Here is a 25,932-nt window from a genome sequence, read left to right as displayed (position 1 = left end):
TCTCACTGAGAGAGAGAGAGAGAGAGAGAGAGAGAGAGAGAGAGAGAGAGAGAGAGAGAGAGAGAGAGAGAGAGAGAGAGAGAGAGAGAGAGAGAGAGAGTACCAGATTTGTGGATTTCCAATTTCTTATTTCCACAGTAAATTTAGAAATCTGATTTTTTCCACTCTCAGCTGCTGAATTAGAAACCCAAGAATTTGATCCGATCCAAATTGAAATGCAAAAAAGGCTGCAAATGTGAGAAATCCAAATCAAAATCTTCTCAGTATCCAAACGGGCCCTAAGTGTACTTTGAAAATTCAGTCTTGCTGTCAACCTGTGACCAAATCAAAAGGCTGCAAATGTGAGAAATCCAAATCAAAATCTTCTCAGTAATCAAACGGGCCCTAAGTGTACTTTGAAAATTCAGTCTTGCTGTCAACCTGTGACCAAATCAACATGGTAGATTTTTAACTCATAAAAAATGACCAAAATATCCTTATACATGAAAATACAAAGCTCACCTCAAGTAAAAACCTTATTTAATTTAGGAAAAGATAAAAGCATCCCCTCTCTAGGTCGGAGGGTTAGAATCATCCTATGGAAATAAATTTTGGGGCACAACCCATTCAGCCTATGGCTCATCTAATGGACGGTTTGGATCATCCTATGGTGCGGGCCATACCGTACTTTTAATAAAGTGAGAGTGCCGTCATCGAAATACAGTAGTGCTGATAACAATGATCACAAAATCACCGCGAAATCGTGGTGATATTGGTTGACGTGTACCAGGATTGGATTAGAAATTAGTTTCAATTGTTATCTACTTATCTGTCTAGTTTGATTCCTCCTCACTTGCAGAGACAGAAGAAAAGAAAAGTCTTCTCAACAGTCACCTCCCTTCAACCGCAGAGACTCCTTCTTTCACGTTCGCTTATAAGACCACATAGATCTCTTCCTCCTCCTTCCCGCCCTTCTCACCATCTGTGTTTTAATCTTTAGTTAAAAGAAGATAGAGAGATGGGTTTTCTCGTTTTTTGTTAGAAAACAATACAGAAAGTTAGAAAATGGGGAGTGGAAAGCAGCACCGTTGGAGAATCTCATTCCACCGTTCTTCTCCTCGTTCCCAAACCCTAAAAAAACCTCCGTCCGAATTCATCTGTCCGATCTCCGCCTCTCTAATGGCGGACCCTGTAATTATTTCCTCTGGTCAGACATTCGAGAGGAATTGCATCAGAGCATGTAAAGACCTAGGTTTCGTCCCTCGTCTTGAAGAAGGTTCTCACCCTGACCTTTCCTCTTTAATTCCCAATTTAGCCCTAAAATCCACCATCATCAACTGGTGCAATGTCTCCGGCGTAGAAAAACCCAAACCCCTCGAACCAGAAGCTGCAAAGGAACTCGTCCGTACGTTAATGGCGGAATCGGGAATAGACCATGAAATCAAAATAGAAATTACAGAAACAGATCATGGAGAGATCAGAAAAGATGAGGAGATTGGATCATCTGATAAGGAGCTTTTGAGAGGGGTTTCACCATCTGATAAGGAGCTTTTGAAAGGGGTTTCTGAAAACCCACCTGTGAAATTCTCATACGCCTCGACAGATCTAAATCGCCGACATAAACACTTTTATTCAAGCTCTGAAGAATCCATGGCGAGTACTCCTCTTCCTCTAACAACAAAACCCTCTTGCTATTCTTCTTCTTCTTCTTCATCTTCTTGCGAAATCATCAACGAAACCCTAGCCCTAACCCTAACCCTAGGTCAGGACTCAACCCAAGAACTTGAAATCCTCACAAAACTCAAGAGCTCTCAGATCTACGAACAAGAAGAAGCCGTGATTTCTCTTCGTAAGCTCTCAAAAAACAACCCAGAACAGAGAATCCCTCTCTGCACTCCAAGATTACTCGCCTTTCTCAAGCCACTTTTAATTTCTCGATACTCTGCAATCCAAATCAACGCAGTGGCATCTCTTGTAAATCTCTCGTTAGAGAAACCCAATAAGATAAAGATCGTACGGTCAGGATCAGTCCCAGCTTTAATCGACGTTCTCAAAGGAGGGTTTCAAGAAGCTCAAGAACACGCAGCAGGAGCGATTTTCAGCTTATCTTTAGAAGATGAAAACAAAACAGCGATTGGGGTTTTAGGAGCATTACCACCTCTACTCCACATGCTCCGATCCGAGAGTGAGCGGACTCGGCAGGACTCGGCATTGGCTCTCTACCACCTCTCGTTAGTACAGAGCAACCGATCCAAACTCGTTAAACTCGGTGCGATTCCGACGCTTTTGGCAATGGCGAGTCGGGACGAGTTGGCGACTCGGATTCTGATTATACTTTATAATCTCGCGTCTAGTGCGGAAGGGCGAGCGGCTTTGCTGGACGCACATGCGGTGGAGGTATTTGTGGAAATGCTGAGTCAGAGGGGTGAGAAGTCGGACTGTGTTAACTCTGCGAGTGAGCACTGTGTTGCGGCTTTGTTTGCGCTGAGTCAGAGTGGGATGAGGTTTATTGGGTCGGCTAAAGCTGCTGGTGCGAGTGAGGTTTTGAAGGAGGTTGGTGAGAGAGGGAGTGAGAGGGCGAGAGAGAAGGCTAAGAGAATGTTGGTATTATTGAAAGGGAAGAGAGATGAAGGGGGAGAGGAGGAAGATGAGGAGGAAAAGGTTTCGGATTCGGTTGTAACGTTTCGGCATGGTTTGTATCGTGGGGGGAAGAACGTTCCGGGTGCGAATTCGACCGAGTTTTGATTCTTTTCCGGTACGTGGTTTTTGGGCAGGGTTTGTAATTAGATTGAAGTTTCGGGTTTTTTTTTTTTCCTTTTTTACTGTTTGTGTGGTAGACTTGGAAATTGAAATGGAATGGAATGGGATCGGTGGTCAGTTGTAATTTCTGCGTTGTAAATAATTAATTTGAAGGAAGAACTTGAAGATATTCTGTCTTTGTAACCCTCCTCAAACTTTCAATTTTTTTTACCTTCTAAGTTCTAACCTTCTTAGGTAATTGAGATTTGAGAATCACTGTAGTACCAAACATCCATGTTTTAATAATGGCACTCCTATTTATTTTACACTTTTCGACTGAGCTCTTGAAGTTGAAATTACCGTATTGTATAGGAACCGCCAATTGGAAAAGTAAATAAAGCGAGGAAAAGTGTTCAATAAAGAGTGGGTGCGGATATCATCTCAGTACTCTTTATTTGATGGGAATAATACTCTGTGATGTGGGATTGCACCCTTCATAGAATGGGACCCATCTTGAAGATAACATAACTTGTAAGAGAGCAAGTAGGCAGACACTCTTGAGATCAATTGTTTGAAGGTAATTTTTTGGGTCCCACGGGGAACATGTGAGTGAAATCGACACTGTCGATCAGGTACAGCCTCGTGCCCGATCCCATCCTGAACTTCTTTCCACATAAGATGGGGGTAAAAACAAATTTTATGCCCATTTTTTACGGGGCATAAAATTTGTTTTTACGCCCATTTTACGTCCAAAGAAACGGAGCCTATGCGTAGACGAAGGGTTACAAAAATCAAAGGTATATGGGAATATTATCTCAATAAATTATAGTAATTTTTACCACGAGATAAAATTTTCTTATTAACGCGAAATAAGTTTCATTTAGGGAAATGATATATCCGCCCCTTTCGATCACCCGGAACACTCTCTCTCAGTGTATTTATGTCAGAAGAATTCAATGCCCCTGATTGCCAGAAACACTGACAGGGGGTGTTCCTGGTGATCAAAAGGGGCGGATACATCACTTACCTTCATTTATTTTTAATAAGGTTTTGGATTGACTTTGAAAGAGCTCTAATCTCATAGAAAATTACGAAGAATGTGCCGCATCTTACAAGTAAGACTGTAGGAAAGACCTTAAGTATGAAGTGGCTTCTTTCTTTTACAGAAACATCAGCCTATGACCAATCAGAAGAAGAAGAAAAATCAGTCTATGGTGTTTATAAGAAGATCAATCTTTGACTAATAAATATTCCACAACTTGACTAATCAATACTCTCCAAAAAAAAATCAAATCTTTGACTGTTGTAGAAAAACATCAATCTTTCATTATAAGAACAGGCATTGCCATGGGAAGCCCTCATTACATCTTTATTCTTTTCACACCAGAAAAATACTTTATTATATAGAGAAGAAGACTTATGTACATCATTTCTATGTGTGCCCGTGCTCTTAAGTTATAGAACAAACCATGGCCCCAGTTGGGTACCCTAATGTAGATCAACTAAAAATTAAGAGGGCTGCTGGCAAAGGGGCCCGGATTTCTTTTGGAAAATAAACACTAAATCCCACGTTGGGACACATGTGCAAGAATACAGGGAAGTGAACTCAAATCGAGCTCAAATCCCTACAGAATGCAACAAAACAGTGGAAATGACAAAATCGCTGGTCAATTTCACTCTGGTCTTCAAAATCCTGTTTTGGAAGTGTTTTTATAACAAAATAATTTAATGTTGCCTACGAAGGTGATTGTCACTCTCAAAGGATGGGCCGGGAGAGAGAGTGTACAATTGACTAGGGCTGCAACTCGAGCCGGGTTTTACCCGACCCACACCGACCCGACCTAAAAATAGCCTGGGTTGGGTTCAGGTTTCATGGGTTTTGGGTCGAGCCGGGTTGAGCATTCAAAAGCTCGCATGAATCTCAGGTCGAGCCGGGTTTGAAGGGGCCCGACCCGACCCGACCCGAGTTACATAAGTTATAGTATGTACATTTTTTTCTATTGTTAGTTAAAAGTTAAAAGTGAAAACCCACGCACACACTGTTATTGTATGTGAGTGTAATTTCTGCTTCTATGAGTTGAGTTGATTCAAGTGTTTGATTCAGCATTGTTTGATTGTAATTACAACATTGTTTGATTACAGCATTGTTTGATTCAAGTGTAATGTGAGTGTAATTACATTATTGTTTGATTCAAGTGTAATGTGAGTGTAATTTCTACTTCTATGAGTTGAGCTGCCTTGCCAAACAAGAATTTTCCTTAAAAAATTGCGTCAACGTGAAAAAACCTGACCAAACCCGAGATTTATCATGGGTAGGGCCTGGATTGGGAATCGTGGGTTTTCCGAAAAAAAACCCGACCCGAACCAACCCGAGATATTTCTCGGGTAGGGTTGGGTTCTCCAAAACCCGACCCACCCGACCCGAGTTGCAGCCCTACAATTGACTGGACTCTTGAGGTCTTCCAAGTTCCAACCAACTCTAATTCCAATCCTAGCAAGAATGAGCCCAAAAAAAGGGAATAGGTAAGCCATTTGTGTAATACAGGATATAAGTTAGTAGTTTCTATTCCACTTGCTTCTAGAATATATTTTTTGTTTAACTAGAAGATCATTGTATTGGGAAGAACTCTAAGTGCAAGTGGGTTGCAAGATGGTGATCTTCTTTTAATTCTATCAAGCTAGTTTCTCTCTTGACAACCCAGTTTAGCTTGGCATAAGTGGATTTTTTTTTTCTTTTTTTGCGATTGTGACTGGTCACATATAAAAAGTCCATATTATAGGAATCGGTTTTCTAAAAGCAAAGACGAAATTCAGTCTTGTGACACGTACACAAGAAGACAAGGAATTGAGCTTGTGAAAATGACCAAATGGAGGAAAGATTGGATGGAGGTTGAGAGTGATTCACCATCATAACTTAATGAAGGGAGACAACATGCGGCCATTGCATGTTGAAAGCTTTATTCATGATATTCATGAGAAAGTCATGGTATAAATCTTTTTTTTTTTTTTTTTTTTTTGGGATTTGCTAGGTATTTCGCGGATGGTCTGTGCATCTGACACCAGCCACAGAGGCTCACTTTTCAGCAGGTTTTGTCATCATTCTCAAGGTGGCTGGTGTAGATGCAACAGACCATCCGCGAAATGCCTTCTGTGATGGACGCTAGCAAATCCCTTTTTTTTTTGGCCGATGTATGCCCACTTGGCATGAGAAAAGAACCATGTGGGACGCCTCATGATGGTCTACACGATGGATACACAATGCACGGCCCCCTACATGGGACCCAAAACTTGATCATTAGGACTGATACAGACTGCATCGCTGTTTGATTGCGGAGAAGAATGCCCTATACAAAATGTTGGGCCCATCCAATCTTCAGCCATGATCACCGTGGCTTTGGTGGGCCTGGGAAATGGTTAAAGAATTGCATCCATTAGATGATCTTTCTCATTAACGAATAATCTTTTTCTTGGATGATCAATGGATTTTTAATCAAAATCCAAAACAACCTGATTTTGGAGGACGGTAACGATCATCTAATTATGGATTTGATTGTTTGCATTGTGGACAAGGATGATCAAATACTACTTAGCCTTGCAATAGGGCCCACACCTTGCACTTGACTTGTGCCTGGTGATCGGGTATATTCAAATGATGGGCCACAACATGGATCACGCAATTCTAACTACATGATTATTGATCGATCCTTGCACAATTTACCCCTTCAAGCCCAAATTGAATGGCTAAGATAGTCAAATCACTAATCCACATGGTGGCCCACCAAATCAACGGCTGTGATAAAAATACAAGAATGTCCCACAGGTATGGTAAAAGCAAGAAACGGTACAAAGCTCATTTTCTACCTCTTCCTTCACATAAAAAAATACTAGGCTACTTAAACCCCAAGCTTACTTAATCGAATTGGTGAGAAACACGACCACGTAATCGCTTACTTAAACCCCAAGCTTTCACGTCTCCACCAAGTGGAAACGATGAATACAGATAAGATAAAGAAGCCAAGAGGGGTTCTTTATCTCGAGCTGGGAAAGCACTGCCAACAATCTTATTGTAATCAGCTCGACTTTCTTCCTCTCACGTGCGATTGATGTCAAAAGGTTTCTTTATATATCACTTCTATTTCTTTTTCTGTTCTTCCTCTTTTTATTCTCCTTTTGTGGGTATATACATGCCCTTATCCTAAAGATTTAAGGCTCCATCAAATTGGTCTAGCCAGAAAGCCTTATCATATACAGTATCATCTGTGTAAGGGGGAATGATCACCATGATTAGGCCCACCACCAGCTAATAACTTGCATGGGGTCCAGTACGTCACATAGCTTTTGTCTCATGATCTGATGGTGATTATTTCATCCGTACAGCTTCATCAACGGTACATGTTATAAGAGAACGACTACGTAGAAAGTCACCTTCACCATAAATGGAAAAAAAGCATGTTTTGGGTCCTATACAAGGACATAGACGGGCAAGCAGTCACATGGCCTTGTTCCACCTCTATGCCGACATCCAATGCATGAGAAAAAGGAGTACAAAAATTAATGGTTTCACACCCTTGGAGTCATTATGCTTAAGGACTGAATAGTTGGTTCATTAAGAAATGAAAGAGAACAAGCAGTCTGGATGAAGAATTTTTGGAGATTTCACTAATTATTGAATATCTTAGATAAATTACAAAGACAATTGATGGTGCTTATAAAGAGCACTCGCATGATAAACATAGAAATAAATCAAGACAACTATGGAAAGAGATAACACTAGAATATTCTAATCTAACCTAATCAAATCTACTTTCCTAATCTCTCTTGCTTGCCTCTTCTAATCCACTTGACTAATTTATCTAGTTGCTTCATTTAGCCAACTTATCCAATCTACCTCCAAGATGATCCAACGGTGAGATCTTAACCCAATCCAACCGTTGGATCCCACATATTCTAACATACCCCCTCAAACGTATGTGGATTGAAAATCAACATACGTTTGATTACAATGAAATTCCCCAATAAGAAAATAAAATTTGCTCCCCATAAGAAAATAAAATCTTTTGATTGGAACCGCACTGCCGAAGTTTGATGATGAATATGCCTTGATGTTATCGCCGAATGTATATTGCCGAAGAAGACGCCGCTTGTTGATTTGCCGTGAAGAGATGGATGAGAACAAATCATAGCCTTAATGGGCTAGACAAGAAGTGGTAATGGGTCACTATGGACCAAAGCCATAATGGGCAAGTCATTAGGCCGATTTAGAATATCGAACCTTCTGGAAATAGGTCACATTTGGACCAAAAAGGATGCCTCGATGCGAGAATGAGCCTCAATGGGCCAGACACATGGGTCGGCAAGTTCCGGTCCTCATAAAATTTGGAAACAACTCTCTCAAGCACGCACTTCAAAACAAATGAAGCACCTCAATTGAAAAGAGAGAATATTCCGGGCACGCACCTCAAATGAAGTACCTCAACCGAAATATATATGAAAAAAATGGAAGAAAAAGAAGAAAGAGAAGAAAAATTAGATGGAGACAAATGACAACTAATGGCTCAAGGACGACAATTATTGGCAAACATAAAAGGTCATGCAAAACCTTTCATAAGAAATTGAGCAATGTGTATCCAAAGAGGGCTGCAAATATCAATAATCGGTAACGATATTTCTCTAAAGAAAGGTAAGAGGGTGTTCTTCTCAATTTTGGGGTTAAGATATTTGGGTAAAAACAAAGGAGTTTAATTAGTAATTTGGAGGTGATTAGGTAGGTAAAGAAGAAAAGGGTTTCTAGAGTAAAACGAGGAGTCCTAAATATGATATAAGTAGAAATTTGGGAATAAATGGGAAGGAAGGGTGTGCTTACCAAATCTGGGGTTGAGTATATTGCAAAAGACAAAGGAAAGGATGTAGCCATTAAAATGAAGCATAGTAATTGCCCCAGCTCTTCTCACTTCCCCTGAAGAGGCATTTCGGTACTGCCCTCGTTACTCCATCGTCTCCAGAGATAAGATAGCTATGCTCTAATCCTCAATGTTTGAATACATTGTGCTTGGATCTAGTGTCTGGTTTTCCTCCTGATGCTTCTCATTGCCATCACTCCGATCCACAAAGATGAGGTTCCGATTAAAGACATGGTTGATTTTATGAAATCAGCCATTGGCAAAACCGCTCCCTAAGAAAACCGCATAACACAACATATTATAGAACACACAGATCTCATATAGAACTCAAATCAGAGAAGAGTAGGAGGACAGCTCGATTAAGAAAACAAGATGGAGGAAACAAATAAAAATGGATGGACCGGGCGGACGGCTGATCTAGCCGTCCGCCAGAGAAATACGTCAGATGAGTTGTGCTCAGGCCAAGGAAATCGGCTGCTCTGATACCATGAAGAATTTTTGGAGATTTCACTAATTCTTGAATATCTTAGATAAATTACAAAGACAATTGATGGTGCTTATAAAGAGCACTCACATGATAAACATAGAAATAAATCAAGACAACTATGGAAAGAGATAACACTAGAATATTCTAATCTAACCTAATCAAATCTACTTTCCTAATCTCTCTTGCTTGCCTCTTCTAATCCACTTGACTAATTTATCTAGTTGCTTCATTTAGCCAACTTACCCAATCTACCTCCAAGATGATCCAACGGTGAGATCTTAACCCAATCCAACCGTTGGATCCCACATATTCTAACACTACCAACCAAAACTTTAGGCACATAGACTTGGAAGACAAATGAACGATTGGAGGAAGATGGTAACCTACTATTCAAGTTAACTAATAGTTACAATAAAGGAAGTGATAAATCCGCCCCTTTTGATTACTTGGGACACCCAGGGCTAGTGTATGTGGCAATCAGCCCCATTGAATCATTCTGACGTGAAGTACATCAGCCCCTCTGCAGTCCTTGATACACTGCTGCTGGGTGTCCCAAGTAATAAAAAGGGTCCGACATATCACTTCTCATTGGATCGGATCTTCCAGTTTTTTCTTCTACAGTGACACGAGCGTGAAAGACTTCAATTGGACCATAACAAGTTGATTGACCTAGGGCCTAGATCATCAGATCATTATCCATTTGGCAGGCCTTATGGATGCCATTAAGATCAACTGGACCTGATCACATGACCAGCGAAGAAATGGGACCCAACAAGTGTTTCTAGGAAGGAGCCAACAAGTGACTTTATTAGATTTTCCCTGCTATAAACTGGATCATTCCCCAAAAATGTTTTCCTGTCTCTAGAACCATAAATTCAATTAGATCCTGTTGCTTTAAATGGTGAACCATTGGATCATGATAATGGATTTCGTTTTCGACAGGTGTTTTCTTTGGAGGACAGAACCTACAAGTCCCACGAGTGCCCAAAAGCAGAGCACAAGAACAGAACTGTACTGCTGTGTGATTTATGTTTAATGTCTATCAAAAGAGAGAGTGACGATGAAGAGACTGTCATCTTGGAGCGGTACGCGCCGTGTTTGAATTCTAATCACTTTTACACCAGAAAAGAGGACCACCCTCTAAGCCTACACTCTTTAGGTAGTGCAATAGAGCACCCGGTAGGCATCATCCAAGCTCTTAATTGCTTTGGCAGTGAGAAGCAGCAACGAATGTGGCGGACTGGCGGGGAGAACCGCATGTCCTCACCACCACCATTTGTCAAGGCTTATTGACTTGAATCAGTTCAATTCAGATACTGTTGAATGTGGCGGACTGGCGGGGAGAACCGCATGTCCTCACCACCACCATTTGTCAAGGCTTATTGACTTGAATCAGTTCAATTCAGATACTGTTGATTTAGTTTTTTATACTTTGGAAGGTCAAATCCTGAGTGTGGATTGTTCTATGAAGATGTTTTTAGCAACCCATTATTTCCAATCCAACCAGTCAGTTCTACTACAACATGAATAAAATACATTACGTTTTCACCTATGAAATTGAAGTGTAGAAGCAAGAAGTTTACTCTTAATCAACTTGAAATGGGTAAACCCTTTACCCATATTTCAAGGCAATACATGGAGAATACAATTTTGACATACAAAGATCCCTCATTTAGAGTTGCCAATCACACAAAAAATTTGAGTGATATCTGAAAGTATATGTATTCAATGGCAAACCTCTCATGGCCGTCTGTGGTTTGGTATTAGTCGAAGCCCCTGCAAACTCCACGGCTTCCCATTAAGAAAATAAAAGATCGTATTCACTGTGGAAGGCCCACGAACAGAGTCCTGCACTTCAAAATAAGTCCTTGAAACTAGGTTCGAAAAGCAGATAAAGCATGGATTGTTAACCACTTCAGAAGATCTATTCTAGATACTGATTCACTTCCAAACATTTTGCGAAAAAAAAAAACAGATTCAGGATACAACTTAGAATCTCTAAAGCTGATTCCATGTTGAAGAAGAAAATCAGATTCATAGCGAACTTACTTAAATCATGAAGATATATATTTTTTTGAATGGTAAAATCATGAAGATATTATTAATATAAAAAACTGTAAAAAATGCATATAAGTTGGCTCCTGTTCTCTTTGTCCGCCTCATAACCTGAGTAGAGACAATATGGGTCTCCGGAATTTCAGAATCGGTGCCGTCAACAAAAGCACTGGCTGGAAACTAGTAATGCATGCCTTTTTTTTGAGACGGTAAAAAGAGAATATATTAAGAGGCGAACCGAGCTGGTTCAAAACAAATTACAGAAAGAATACAAAATCAAGGAGGGAGATAATCAAACCGCTCCATGCTAGGCCTAAATACACCACCCCTTGCTAGGGAGTCAGCCTCTGAATTAGCTGATCTCCTCACATGCCTAAAGGTTATAGACGAGTCAAGAACTAAATCATCAAGTTCCTCAAAGAAAGATAAAAAACGCCACGGAGGAGAGGCCGCACCCATAAGCCAGAGAATAACATTAGAGGAGTCCCCTTCCACTATCACCTTATCTAACACAGAATGATCCAGAAACTTGATCCCACAATGAACTGCTCTCACTTCCGCTTCATTAGAGTCCGCCACTCCAATGGGGACCCGAGAAAGCCCAGAGAACATCCCCCTTGGAATCTCTGCATAAACCCCCAATCCCTGCATCACCAGGATTACCAAGAGAGGATCCATCGAAATTCAGCTTTAACATTCCCTCAGGAGGAGGGAGCCAGGGTTGAATAATTTTGACTTTGCTAATCCCCTCCTTGCAAGTAGTCTGCCAGCCTTCTCAAAGATCATACGCTGAGACGAAATGAAACAGAGAAAGGCTTCTAGCCCAAGAAATAACCGCTGAAATGATCTTGATAAATATCCAGTAAGACGATTTTGCCACACCGTCAAATACTCGGGAGTTTCTTTCCTTTCAAATGAACCACCATGAAGCCACCATACACATCTTCCATAGCGACTTACCCTTTCTTTTCCAAGGGCACCATTCCCAACATTTAATAAAATCTGATATGGTGTTAGGGAGAGCCCAAGATACCCCAAAGCGAGATAGAATAAAACCCCATAAATCTCAAGCAAACTTACAGTGAATGAATAGATGATCAATGGATTCGCCATCCGAAAAACATAAAGGGCAATGGTTGACCAAAATCATCCATCTCTTCCGCAAAAAATCTATTGTCTGGATACGACCGCAACATACTGCCCACGCAAAAAAAGAAACCCTCGGCGGGCAAGAAAACTTCCAGATCGAAGCAAAAGGAGACTCAACCTCGCTACACACCAAATGATGATAGAAAGATTTAACAGAGAAAAATCCGGATGAACACCAAAACCATACACGGGAATCAACCCCCCTCCTCTTAATATAACACCCTTCAATCAAGGACTGAATTAAGCTCTCTATCAAAAAAGTTTCTTCTGAACTGTGGCTTCCAAACCACTACCGAGTTCACCTCTCAAAGCAATCCGCCACCCATCCCACCTTTTGAGAAGACACCAGATACAGATCAGGGAATAATGCCCTAGCAGGAACTGCCGAACACCACGGATCTGACAAGAAACGGATTCTATCCCCAACATAAACCTTAAAGCGAATACCTTTGGAGAATAGAACCTCATCTTTCAAAATATCCCGCCAAACAGTTAGACCTTTGAACTTAAAATTATCCGCAGTACATCAATTCCCCTCCCTCAACCCATATTTGCTCCCTAATACTGTTACCCATAAGGCAGAGGGTTCTGACCCAAACCGCCACAGCCACTTTCCCAACAAAGCCGTGTTAAAGCCTTTTATTCTCCGAATTCCTAACCCTCCATTTTTCAGAGGGAGGCACACAGAACTCCATTTAACCAAGGGAATTCCACTAGAGGAATGAGAGCCACCCCACAAAAACCTCCTTTGAATCTGTTCAATTCTAATAACTACACTCACAGGGCATTTGAACAAGGAGATAAAATAAATCGGAATGTTCGATAAAACTGCTTTGATGAGAACTAACCGCCCTCCTTTAGATATCAAATTACGTTTCCAGGAGTCTAGACGCCTCTCAACTCTATGAATGATTGGATTCCATAATAGTTTATTCGGTCTTCCCACCCCCAAAGGAAGGCCAAGATAAGAAGCAGTCAAAGAATTCAAAGAGCACCTCAGAATCCTTGCAAAAACAGAAGCTTCGGAAGAAGGAACATTTATAACATATAACCCTGACTTCGAAAAATTAGATCTTTGGCCCGAGACCATCTCATAACACCTTAAGACAGCTTTAAGATTCAATATCTGAGAAAACACTGGGGCACAAAATAGCAACGTATCATCTGCGAATTGAAGGAGCGAAACCTCCACTTTATTACTCCCAATTAAGAACCCTTCAAAAAGACTCAACTCGCTACCTTTTCTCAAAAGCCGGCTAAGAGACTCCGCAACAATCACAAAGAGAAAGGGGGATAGAGGATCCCCTTGTCTCAACCCCCTAGATGATTTGAAAAAACCTTTGGAAGAGCCATTAATGAGAATTGAGAACCAAGGAGAAGATACACAAGATCTATCCAACCTCTCCACCGAGAGCCAAAACCCATTTTTCCAAGACTATAGTCCAGAGACTCCCACTTAACCCGATCGTAAGCCTTTTCCATACCAAGTTTACACAAGACGCCTCCTTGACTGCTTTGCCTGTAGGCATCAATAGCTTCGTTTGCAATGAGAGAACAATCCAGAATTTGTCTTTTAATAACAAAAGTGCTTTGACTATCTGATATTATTGAGGGAAGAACTAATTTGAGGCGATCCGCCAAAACTTTTGCCAACACTTTTATATAAACAACCGACTAAGCTTATCGGACGAAATTCCGACACCTTTGAAGCCCCCTCTACCTTTGGTATTAGGGTAATAAAGGTTTCCCCAGTACCTTTGTCTAGAGCAAGCCCTTCAAAAAATTCTTGGAAAAATCTTATCAGATCCGATTTAACAACTTCCCAACAAACTTAGAAAAAAGCCAGACAGAATCTATCCGGACCAGGAGCTTTGTCTTTAGCCAAGGAGAATAAACCTTTCATGACTTCCTCCTCAGTAAAAGGGACTTCCAAGTTTGCGGCTTCCCCCAAACTTAAACTGTCAAACTCCACCTCTTGCGGAATAGGGCGAAGGATACCATCAGAAGAATACAGAGCCTTGAAAAAGCTAAGAATTTCTGTTGTAATCACCTCCTTGTTCGAAACTCTCTCCCTTGCCAAAACCAGAGATTCAATTTTGTTCCTTCTCCTATGAGCACTAGCCATAGCATGGAAATAGGCAGTATTTTTATCGCCCTCTACAATCCACTTAACTCTAGATTTTTGACGCAAAGTTATTTCTTCCTGAAGCAGCAAACTATTATGTTCTTGGCTGACCCTTCCCAACTCCTCCCAATCCTCATTTGAAGCCAAACCACACTCCCCTAGAGCATTTAATTCTAACATACAATTCTTTAGCCATCACTTCCGCCCATGATCTAGCAACTTTCTCTCCTTGACCCAAGCTTTCAATTTTGCCTTAACATATCTCAGTTTGTTACCAATAACTATGTCAGCTGGGCCTACCGAATGACAAGAAGACCACCACCCCCCAAATCTCTCCTCCATCTGGGGAGATTCCAACCAAGCAATCTCAAATCTAAAAGGAGATGGACCCCACAATTCCATTATAGGATCTAATAGAATGGGACAGTGATCAGACACCAAATGAGGAAGCGCTTTCGGAAAAACCTCTGGAACGAGTTCCAACCACTTCCCAAAAATCAAGAATCTGTCCAGCCTGCTTCTACTCTGCCCTTTGACCCAAGAGAAAGATGCACCACCCAAGGGAAGATCAACTAATTCATTGTCTGCTATAAAATCAGAGAAAACCTTCATATTATTAGTGACTCTATTACACCTTAACCTCTCCCCTACTTCCTTAATTTCATTGAAATCACCCCCAATACACCAGGGATGAGAGCAACGCTCTCTTACCTTAACCAATTCCTCCCAAAAAAGGCCTTTTTCGGCTGTTGTAAAAGGACCATAGACTCCAGAGAAGAGCCATTCAGACTTATCCACCACCTTTTGAAGAGAAACTGATAAGGAGAAATCTCCAGACCACACCTCCTTACTAGACCAACTAACATTATCCCAGGCTAACAGCAAACCTCCGGACGCCCCTTTAGAAGCTAAGAAAACAAAATCCCACACTTTTTTAAAACCCATACTTCTGATATCCAGGCTACTAATGGAGGCCAATTTTGTTTCCTGAATGCAAACGACCTCTGGCTTCCAAACTTTTAGCAATTCTTTAACCTGTAATCTTTTCTCCTGGGACCCCAGACCATTAACATTCCAAGATAGAATCTTCATAATATCACTTAATTAGAAGACAACTTCCCCAATCTAGCACCTGAAGATCTTCCTTTCTTCTTCGAGAGAACGCTCTTCCCACTAGAACCCGAATCATAATTAATATTCGATTTTAATCTAAGTAATTCCCTATCCATTCTTCTCGAACTAAAATCAGCAAACCCATTAGAGTAAGAATTCCTACCAACATCTCTTTGTTCCGCTACCTGAATTTCAGCTCTATACACTTCCTCAGGACCCGCAAAAACCAACCCCAATTTCTTACTTATGCACAAGGTATGATCAACCATGAACTCATCCAGATCCTTTCGAAGGTTCAACACAGGGACCATCCCATGATTTCCACCAAGATGAGAGGACGCCATCAACAGAGTGGATGATTCCACTTGACTGCAGAAACTTGAATTGAAATTATGATTGACTCCCCCAGCAGAGATCATGACTAAGAATCGAAAAGGATACTCCCTGTGAGGACTAAAAATACAATTCACCAACCCACACATACCACTAAGGTCAATCAAAAGATTCTTAGGGCCACAGAGCCAGGGAAAACGCCTTCCTTAGTAATCAGAGAACAGGTTCGATCTACACCATCTTGCCCAGACAACACTTCACGCGAAGCCCATCGCACTAAATTAACACCGAAGGACACATCAGCAACCTCTGAATCCCCCTCCTCTACCCAATCCTCTTCAAAAACCAGGCGAGCACTTATCCCGCTCACTAGTAATGCATGCCTATAAGAAAAATTGCCAATATTGGCATCTGAACATCTTAAAACTTTCTCAAAAACTATGTTATTCTGAGAAAAAAGAAATGCAGGAAGGTGGGTTTAAATGTTTCAGATAGGTGAAGAAGATGGCAATAGATCAACCAATGTCCAATATATATTAAGTGAAAAGCTACTAAATCAATATTCCAGGTTGAGCAATTGCAGTGTTAATTCTTAACTCCATATCGGAGAAAACTGTCATCATGTCAAGGCAGCAACATGGATCATATGTAATTCTAGATCCCAATACATGACAATTCTTTCAGGTCTACACTTGGACAGTGTTTGAAGACTGAACAAAATCATCTCCATTTTCCACCTGAAACTTAAAAAGTTTTGCAATAGTCATCTAAAAGGCACCACAAGCCATAGTTGGGGAAACACAGAAATTGTTGCTTAGGTGAAAGTGGGGGCCTTTATGAATTTCATAATCACCTCTTAAATGCAAATCCCACATGCTGCAACTCTCAGGCAATACCTGATATTGTTGAATTAGGGCAGTGTTGTTTTTTCTACAGATTTCACCATTTAACCAAGCCCACAACATGTGCATTTTTAGCAAATGATGATTTGCAATCAAGTGTAAAAGCAATCAATCAATCTTAAAATAACATTGACAAAACACAGTAACTTGCCATTATGGGAACTATTACTTTGATATAAATGGAGAGAGAATTTGAGTAATCAATCACACAAATAGGAATGATACTCACTCATGTGTATTTATCTGAAGTCGAACTTCATGATGGTCGATTTTTGGAGCGAGGCAAAAGTGCAAGTAGAATTTTCTTCCGAGGCCCCTGCAGCCCACACAGCATCTCATAAAAGACATAGAGATACTCAATGAAAGACAAGGAGAGCAAAAATATGGAGTTTCCTTATAGAAACAACAAGGAAATGCGAAAACTCCTTGCAAAAACATCAATTTCATAAATAATCATAAATCTCCCTCGAAAGTGTGTCTGACATCATATAAATAGAATCTACTCACCTTTAAAACACTGATTGAACTCAAACATATTAGACCTTTCCTACACACTTTCTAACATTAAAACACCGCTAAAATATTACTAAACAAGCTAGAATTCAAGAACAATTAAGGAAGCTATCCATATAAAACCCACTGAAATCTCCTGCAAGAACATTACTTTGTATCCTATTATGCTGCTAATGATAAACAAATCCTTCTTCAATGTTCCTATTTCAACATAAACCTCCTCAATTCAAAATAGAAACTCTAGAAGCTCCAACAACCCCATTTCACCCAAATCATAGACTTTCTAAAACCCAATAAAAATACTCCGAAAATTCAAATTGAATCACCAAAATTCATAAAAGTATCTTTCTTCAAAAGTCAACCTTCCTTTTACAATTTTTGATTTAAAGAACCAATGGATGTGTTGCATACTTGCATCACATGGTTTCCTTGAGTCTTCCATCAAAGTTCATCTTAATGCAATTGAGAGGAGAGGAAGTCTATCTCGTCATGCTTATTTAATATTTACAGTCTATTACTAGTCTATTACTACTCCGTGCAATTAATCTCCAATTTCATAACACATTAAAAATCGATAAACCCCAAAATTTAATATACAAGGTTAGCAATCCAATCAAATTGAAAGTTTTTTTTTTTTTTTTTAAAAGCCTTACATAGAGATAGAGGAGAGGTCCTTATTGAATGAGCAAGAAAAGTATCTTGTGGAGAGATGGAACCGATACCATACATCTTCAATTGATGATAACCAAATATCCTAAGGTACGCATAGAAGTTTCTAACCTAACCCTTACCCGTGAAAATGCAAAAACTGGCAGCTTATAAGATTGCGAAAGATACAGTCAAAGTGCAATTGAAAGACTTTATTTAAAGAGGAGAGCAAGGAAAGACCAGGATGTTCAAAGAGAAAACAAAGAAAGAAAAATACAATAAACTGCCTCAGGAAGCTCATCAGATGGGTGGTAGTCGTGAATCATCAAAGAATCCCTTGAGGCACACTCCTAGCAAGGGAATCCACCTCCAAGAATAATAAGCTAACCTTTACTATTTGAATCTTGACAAAAAAAGTATTTGAGATGCACGATGCAAATGCATACTAAAATGAAAAGAAAAAACTTTCCACACACATCTATTAGCATTCCAAAATAAATAAGCAATGAGACGATCTATAGTAGCAAAAGAGATCAAGCGCTGAAAGTACCATTGGTATCCCCAACTCTTTGAGGTCGTTATCCCTCATCTGCTTCAATGCAGTCATATCAACCTGCAAATCAAACTAAACTATGTCAAATAACAATTACAGGAAAAAGTGAAAAATAAATAAAACAATAAGAGGCTATCATTTCTTAACTTCCACATTAATTTATATTTTCTGGTTCTATTTTAAGGAAAACATGGTTGTGTAAATTGGCAAATAATTGAAAAAAATAGCTAAAAAAATTGCTGACTGTTGATGCCTCTCACACTTCCAAATTTCAGGAATGATTAAAAAAAATCAGTGCATTTTACAAATTTCTCATAAATTTACAAATAATTCATCAATTTCTTGCATATAATTCATAAATTTTGTGAGAAATGCAATAAAATAAAATAAAATGGCACTATTAGAATTGAACCCAAAATCGGTAACTGACAAGTGAATGTAATTAATAAACTATTGAGTTCAATTGTGTCTTATTTAGAAAGAATATGCATGTATTTGTATATGTATAAACATGATCGATACCAGCACGTCCGTAACTAAATAATCCCATTTCTGAACTTGTCATCATGTGACTGAGGGTTGGGGAGATAATTCTTACTCCGCTCCTTTGGTTCATATTAATTAGATAATCTATATTTAAGGGCCAGTAGAGCTACGACCAAGAACCAGCTGTGTGGGATGGGTCGTCCGCCCACCAAGAATCAAAATATCTCCATTTCAAAATTCCACAGGAATCCAGTCATATTTTATAATAACCTTTTGTTGGCTACTGATATTGGCACTACCATGTTTTAATAAGTGCACAAACTCAGCTTGTCTTTTCTTTACTACTTGGCTTCTAGGAGCTTTTTGTGAACTTTAATGACCTTTGACAGCTGTTTAAATAATAAAAGACAAGACTGAGTTAGTGCAATTATCAAAATATGGCAGTGCCAATATCAGTAACCAACAAATATTTCAATAATTCCAGTGTTCATCTTTCAAACCTTAAAGGGATACACATGATAGGAAATTTGCTTCTGCAATCAAATTCTTCCCAACTCTTACAATGGTGTGCAATTAGTGGGTTTTGCGCATGGGAATACCATTTCCAATATCAATTCTCAAAATCCAAAATGAACAGGGCATCAGGGGATTGGAAACTAGTGAAAAATATCAAAGAATTTTAGGAGCAAAGAATATGAAATCATAATGAACTAACACACACACACACACACACACACACACACACACCCACCCACCCACCCAAAACGAACAGGGCATAAGGGGATTGGAAACTAGTGAAAAATATCAAAGAATTTAGGAGCAAAGAATATGAAATCATAATGAACTGACACACACACACCCACCCAACGAATTTTAGGAGCAAAGAATATGAAATCACGCACGCACAAGATTACTGTCAAAACAAAAAGGATTGTCTCAGACTCTCAGTTAGTATGCATATTTACAAAATGTAACATTTGACTTGCATGGTAGGAAAGTTTAAGAGTACATTACTTCTTCTGCCTGAAAGAGAATGGAATATTTCCCCAAGCCCAGTGAATGCAACAAGCCAGTGACAGTAAGTGGTTCCTCAACCTACGTGAAAGTTCAAAGTGAAAAGAAAAGTATGAGAGCATGTTAGAGAGAATGGTCATAAACACATAATATAGAAGTACAATAAGAAGCCCCCTTAAAATAGAAATGGTTTCACCTGGGTATAGAAGCTATGGATCTAGTGTGTATGGCCCTTCGCTAATTCTTATCTACGACCACCCTCTACTTCAAGGGAAATCGAAGAAGACATTGAAAGAGATAGTAAAATTGGGGCAGGAAGAATTGGGGGTTCAAAAGATTCAATGATTGTTGCTACTCAAGAATACATGAAATTGTCATAGTACATTAGTACCACTATCTCTAACTTCTAAGAGCTTTTTTTAATGTTAGAACATCTAAATATCAAAATCTAAAAACAAATAATCGAGGATTTTACCATTTCTAGTTACCTCCATGGATTAAGGCCCATGCTATTTCTTTTATAATCTCGCGAGCAAATCATTGCTCCTTAAAGAGGCTTTGAACAGGCAAACTTGCCTATTTTCTTCAATCCATGAACCAACATGAGTAACTCTAGCTTCAAACGCAGAAGTTTAGTCCAAGACTTAAACAATATTACTCATACAGTTCAGCAATAGTATTATTGGCAATGCCTCAGAATTTCTGTCGACACAGTTACTACTCAGTACTCACAAATGGCTACCATACATATATATATATAGTTCCTAAGCTATAGTTCAAAAACACATGTGGCCCCACATTTTTTGGGGATCCAAAGCATTCATTTGGAAGGCCCTTCCATGGATAGGGTGTGTACCAAAAATCAGCCCTATAGGATCATCCTAACCCAGCCATCTGTTGAGGGAAAAAATGGGCAGAAACATGCACACAGAGCACCCACTAAACTTCCACGCCTATAACATGTTTGCCTACACATACATGGGATTTAACAGCATGCAATCACATTTTGTCGATTAACTGGACTGAATCTTTAGTTTCAATTGCATGACTGATGTTTGATAATTGTTTTTTATTTTTGGCAAGAATGTTTGATCATTGTTAAAACACCATTTCTAAGTATAAAAAACCTATTAGAGTATTTAATCATGCTAATGAAATTTGCTTGAACATCATTGAAAACTCCACTCTAAAGATTTTTCTCATCCACGGAAAAAGGACTCTCCTCTAAGGTGCGCCTGGACTGGGTAATCAGAATAAGGTCTCTTTTGATATCAGACGTTGGAGATAAAAGGAGCTATATATAGGCATCTGACCGTTTGAAGCAGCACACTGTAATAAATGCTATTAAATATAGGTTGTACACCAGAAAATAATACGGGTAAATAGTATTTATCCTGTTATCCATGTATGCGGGCGGTGCTCATCTTAGAAGCCCCAACTAATGGTAAACTAATTTAGTGATAAAGCAAGAAGTAAGCAAGGCAGTGGAGGGTAAGTGAACTCTACCGTATAAGAACTCTTCTGTAGGACGTTATTTGGAGGAGGAAGTCTTACAACTGGCTTTGCTGCTTCAAAAGGAACACTGGCTTTTGTCATAAAAGGGCTACGCCTTGAAGTATCGACAACACCTTTTGTCAAAAAAGAACTGGGTCTTGAAGCATCAACAGACCTTACTGACGAAAAGTCCCGCCTGTCATCTCTATTTCTTGGAGGGGAGATACCCCTAGAAGCACCTAAAAATCTATTTGGGGATCTACGCCTCAACCCATCCAAAGTCCAAGCAGAATACGATTTTCCCAACGAGTCCAACTGGAGCCAGTCATCTGCACTTCTTGTGGGAGGAACTCGCCTTAGAAGGCCAGCGGCCTGTGGTTCAGGAAAGCGTTGTCGTGTATCATTCCTTAATGGAGACTGAACTGCCCCTGAAAGCTTTTCACGAAGGTCCACATCATTATGATTTTCACCATAACTCCGAGGTCGCCTAGCTAAGTTTTTGCGCAAGAGTTTGAACCGCAAGTCATCCCGATCAACTCGAGCATCTTAAAAAAAATTTAAGGGAAACAAAGGTAGAAAGGAAAACGGAAAAAAAAAAAAACCAAAAACAAAAACACTATGACTTTATAATGCATGTGGTCATGTGGAACAGATACTGGAAATGTATTCCTTGCCATCATCCGCATCATCATCATTGAGACTCCACTTTTGACTATCTCCCCTTTGGCTGCATGAGAAAATGAAAGCCGTCATTACCAGATCCAGAACAAATGTTCACAATGTAATGTTTAGTAGAAACAGAAAATGTTTATGTATAACTAGAATCATTTGTTTACGTTAGAAAATTGAAGCATTGCCCTATGGGGTTCTTCACTCGAATATTATGGCCATGATGAGAAAATCTCAATTTTGCAAAAACCTTGAATGTTTTTAATTGCATTGGATCACTTTGAGACAAAAAGGTTACGAAAGCAACTAACATTATAATGAAGCTAGCTTTTGGTATACCTTATGATGGATACTGATGTGAGCTTCTGAGACATGGAAGTTGGAAAGAGAATATCCTCATTTTCCCAAAAAGTGATGTCCCAAATACAAATTTTCTAACCCCAAGTATAGCCATCCTAACCGGCATCCCAATTTATTTGAAGTTTATGTTTAAAACAACAATAGCGGTGATAATGGCAGAGAAAGAGATCATTACTGATGCTGCCTGGAAGCATCTTAGCAAGCAAAAAAGAAGGGTGCCTTGTCGCTTCACTACCTTAAATTTTTCAACACAGCCATCATGTGGTATTGGTGACTGTGTAAGCTGAAGACATGACTAGTATTTCCCTAAATTGTAAAAGTAGAGCATCAAAAGCCAAATAATATAAGACCAGGCAGGTGGGGAGAAAGGGATCCCAACGTAGAAAGGTAGAGTAGAGTTTGAGAATTTCATAAACAAGCAAATTGATAAGAGTTGGAATGGAAAAGAATGTCAGATTCTTGTGAAATAAGCTGTTAAGGGAAATTCAGTTAGCAGCTCTATTTCATGATGTATTTAGATTAGATAGCAATCATTTGCCTCTATAAATAGCATGTATGGAATTTTTTAAATGGTAAATCGCATGTATGGATTATTTAATGTTTTTGTGACTAATTGGCTACGCATAATATGGACAGATATGAGAACGGAAACATGTCTAGTTGAACTGTTCTAATAATCATACAAGTGCATGAGTGCCACTGCATGGCAAGAAAGTGTTTTGAAGTAAAACTTTTGGAAATAGAACAAAAAGCATACATGTTTACAAAACCAATGATGCTGGTGAGAACATGTATAGCATATTTACTTGATGGCTTGATGCATAAACACACTTGATCAAAAAACGGTATGTAGAGCTGTAGATATATTAGCACTTGACACCGTGGAACAAGCCCCACTCTTAGAATTACATGACGAAAGGTAGTTAGAAAACAGTTCAAACAGAAAACACACACACACACACACACACCGTTTATTTTTGGACTGCCCAGCATACAATTTAGGATTGCCAATGTTGCTCCCTAATCTCTCTTTTATGGGTCGTTTACTTCCTGACAACAGCACATAATCGGAACGAGTGCCCTCTACTGTGGGTCCTGCCTTTTTGACAACCTGCAAATGTCAACAGAAAAAGTGAATGCACATCTAGGGAAGTAATTATTCATCAGATACAGGTCGGAGAACAAAAACTATTATATAGGACAGATGCTAAACTCTTCAGTTGAATCCACAGAATGAAATACCTTCAAATTACAAAGTACAACTCATGCCTGGATATCCATCTGACATGACATCGATGAACTCTTACTTTTCCATTAGGATAATCACGAACCAAATCATCAATTAAGGCCAAATTATGTAACTTTCACACAAAAAGACGGAACAGTAAGATGTGGCAACTCAGAAAAACTGTAGTATTATACTTAAACGGTAGTACATTATAACAGATACTGTTTCATAAATAATTTACAGTGCATGTTATATGGTGTACGTTATAAACCACAATATGCTATACATTGGATCAAGAACGGGATCAGAAGGAACAAAAACTGCTAATTCGTATAGAGCCATCGAACCGGCCCAACCAGAAACTAGAGCTGTATGCATTATATGGACAGAAAGTAACCGACCAGGATCATTCAATAAAACGGTATGAACACGATACCAAGGCAAACCCATGGAAATACGCCTTATTTTATCAAAGAAAAAATAGACACTATGTAACTTTATCGCATTGGAAAAGACTGATTGATGCATACATAGGAATTGATATCTGCTCTCCCTTTTTCGATAATGGAACTCATCCCTTTATTGTTATTTGGTACTTCTGTACTGATCTGTTAAAAGCTGTAAGAAATCCCAAAAACTCATCAGCCAATCAGAAAAGTGTTTAATAAAGTGATGAGCGCCATTATCAAAACAAGGGAGTGTGGATATTATTTCCATAAAAGAGCGTGCATACCATGTCACAATAGATATGTTATATTTCTAAACACTCAAAGCTTAAGAGGAGGAAGACAGAGTCGTGACCATATCACCCCCTTTTTTTCTGGTAACATAGGGAAGTTCATACCATATAAGAAAGTTCTTAGATAATAATATATTCAGTTCATACCATATAAGAAGGTTCTTAGATAAAAATATATTCATCTATCTACTTATCAGGCACTATAGGGCAAAATATAGGGCAAAAGCAGTGGTGAATTGAACTTAGTAGTGAAATCAATTAAGTTGCATACATGACATAAAACTCACATTACAAAACCCACACTGATCCCCAAAACAATTCGAGAATCCACCAACTCAAAAAACAAAATTAGCAGTAAATAGAAACCAATGATCTCATCAGCATATATTAGGGTTACAATAATAACAGCATAAATCGTCACAAACCCAATAAAATTCTTGCAATCATCAATCAGAAATGAAGAAAAGCAAAGAACTAACAGAACAAATAAAAAAAATGGAACGAAAAGAGTTTGATAGAAACCGTACCAGTGTAAGGTTAGAGTGAGTTAAAATGATAAAAAAAAAAAAAAAGTGAAATGGTATGCAGAGGAGCTGCATTTGGATACCTTTATAGACTAGTGACTCAAAATATTTGTTTTGGCCGGGGATGCGTAGGTTAAGCCACATACACCCCGAGGCGCAAGTTAAAAAGTAGAGAGTGAGAGGTACCTGACCGCTACGCCCCAGGGTGATTGTGACCTGGGGCCTGGAGGACATTTTCTCAGCTGAATCAAACGACTTTCACCAGCTTCGAAACCCTAGAAAATTAAAACGAGAGAAGAAAAAAAACTCACAAAAGAGATATATCAAAACGTATATGTAGAGAGAGAGAGAGGGGGGGGCAACAAAGAAAACCTTATGGCCTCTCCATCACACAGCGTGCTGAATTCTTGTTAATCGATTTAGTAGAACAAAGGTGGAGGAGGAAGAATAGAGGGTTTTGATGCAAAATTGAGTTAGGGATTGGGACTCGCTCTCTCTCTCTCTCTCTCTCTCTCTCTCTCTCTCTCGGATTGTTGAGTTGTGTTTCTGTTGACAGCATGTGCCTTGCAGGGGAAGAAATTGATTTGTTTGTTATTAAGGGGGTATTTTAGTCCTTCTGCCTCATGATGTATGGAAGTAAGTGTATTTTAGTCCTTCCGCATGATGATGTATGGACGTCGAGTGGGTGTGGGTCCCATCACTTGACGGAAGATTGGGAGTCCACACTTAGACCTGACAACGTGCCCGCGGGGTCGACCCAACCCACCCGCAAATTTGCGGGCACGGGTCGGAGTTTTAGTGACCCGTCAAAATCAACCCGTGGGTCACCCAACCAGCAAAAACATGGGTCGGGTCGGGTCAACCCGCGGGTTTTCTGGATTATTTTTTTTAATTTTTTTATTTTAAAAGAGGGCATTAATAA

The 25,932-nt window shown here is 39.4% G+C and overlaps 2 protein-coding genes across 3 annotated transcripts; one reads left to right on the top strand and one right to left on the bottom strand.

The window, feature by feature from the left end:
• Positions 1–790: 790 nt before the first annotated feature.
• On the top strand, positions 791–2,906 carry LOC143879399 (U-box domain-containing protein 40-like). The gene has a single exon (XM_077381773.1). It carries the CDS (start codon positions 1,045–1,047, stop codon positions 2,722–2,724), a length of 1,680 nt encoding a protein of 559 aa, XP_077237888.1. The 5' UTR covers positions 791–1,044; the 3' UTR covers positions 2,725–2,906.
• A 7,687-nt stretch (positions 2,907–10,593) lies between these two features.
• Positions 10,594–25,574, bottom strand: LOC143879398 (uncharacterized). 2 transcript variants are annotated; one of them, XM_077381771.1, is made up of 9 exons: positions 25,383–25,573; positions 25,197–25,285; positions 23,488–23,630; positions 22,147–22,217; positions 21,503–22,035; positions 19,997–20,077; positions 18,494–18,556; positions 17,012–17,098; positions 10,594–10,953 (listed from the first exon to the last, which is right to left on the bottom strand). In XM_077381771.1, the coding sequence occupies exons 2-8, from the start codon at positions 25,242–25,244 to the stop codon at positions 17,039–17,041; spliced, it is 999 nt and encodes a 332-aa protein (XP_077237886.1). In that variant the 5' UTR covers positions 25,245–25,285; positions 25,383–25,573; the 3' UTR covers positions 10,594–10,953; positions 17,012–17,038. The 2 variants fall into 2 exon arrangements, with proteins under 2 accessions (XP_077237886.1, XP_077237887.1); XM_077381772.1 differs by lacking the exon at positions 19,997–20,077 and having other exon boundaries at positions 25,383–25,574.
• Between the last annotated feature and the right edge of the window lie 358 nt (positions 25,575–25,932).

This window comes from Tasmannia lanceolata, unplaced genomic scaffold (assembly GCF_043159265.1).
Source record: "Tasmannia lanceolata isolate RefF3 unplaced genomic scaffold, GAP_Taslan_0.1 ptg000006l, whole genome shotgun sequence".
NCBI classification, from domain to species: domain Eukaryota; kingdom Viridiplantae; phylum Streptophyta; class Magnoliopsida; order Canellales; family Winteraceae; genus Tasmannia; species Tasmannia lanceolata.
This window is presented reverse-complemented; position numbering and strand designations above follow the sequence as displayed.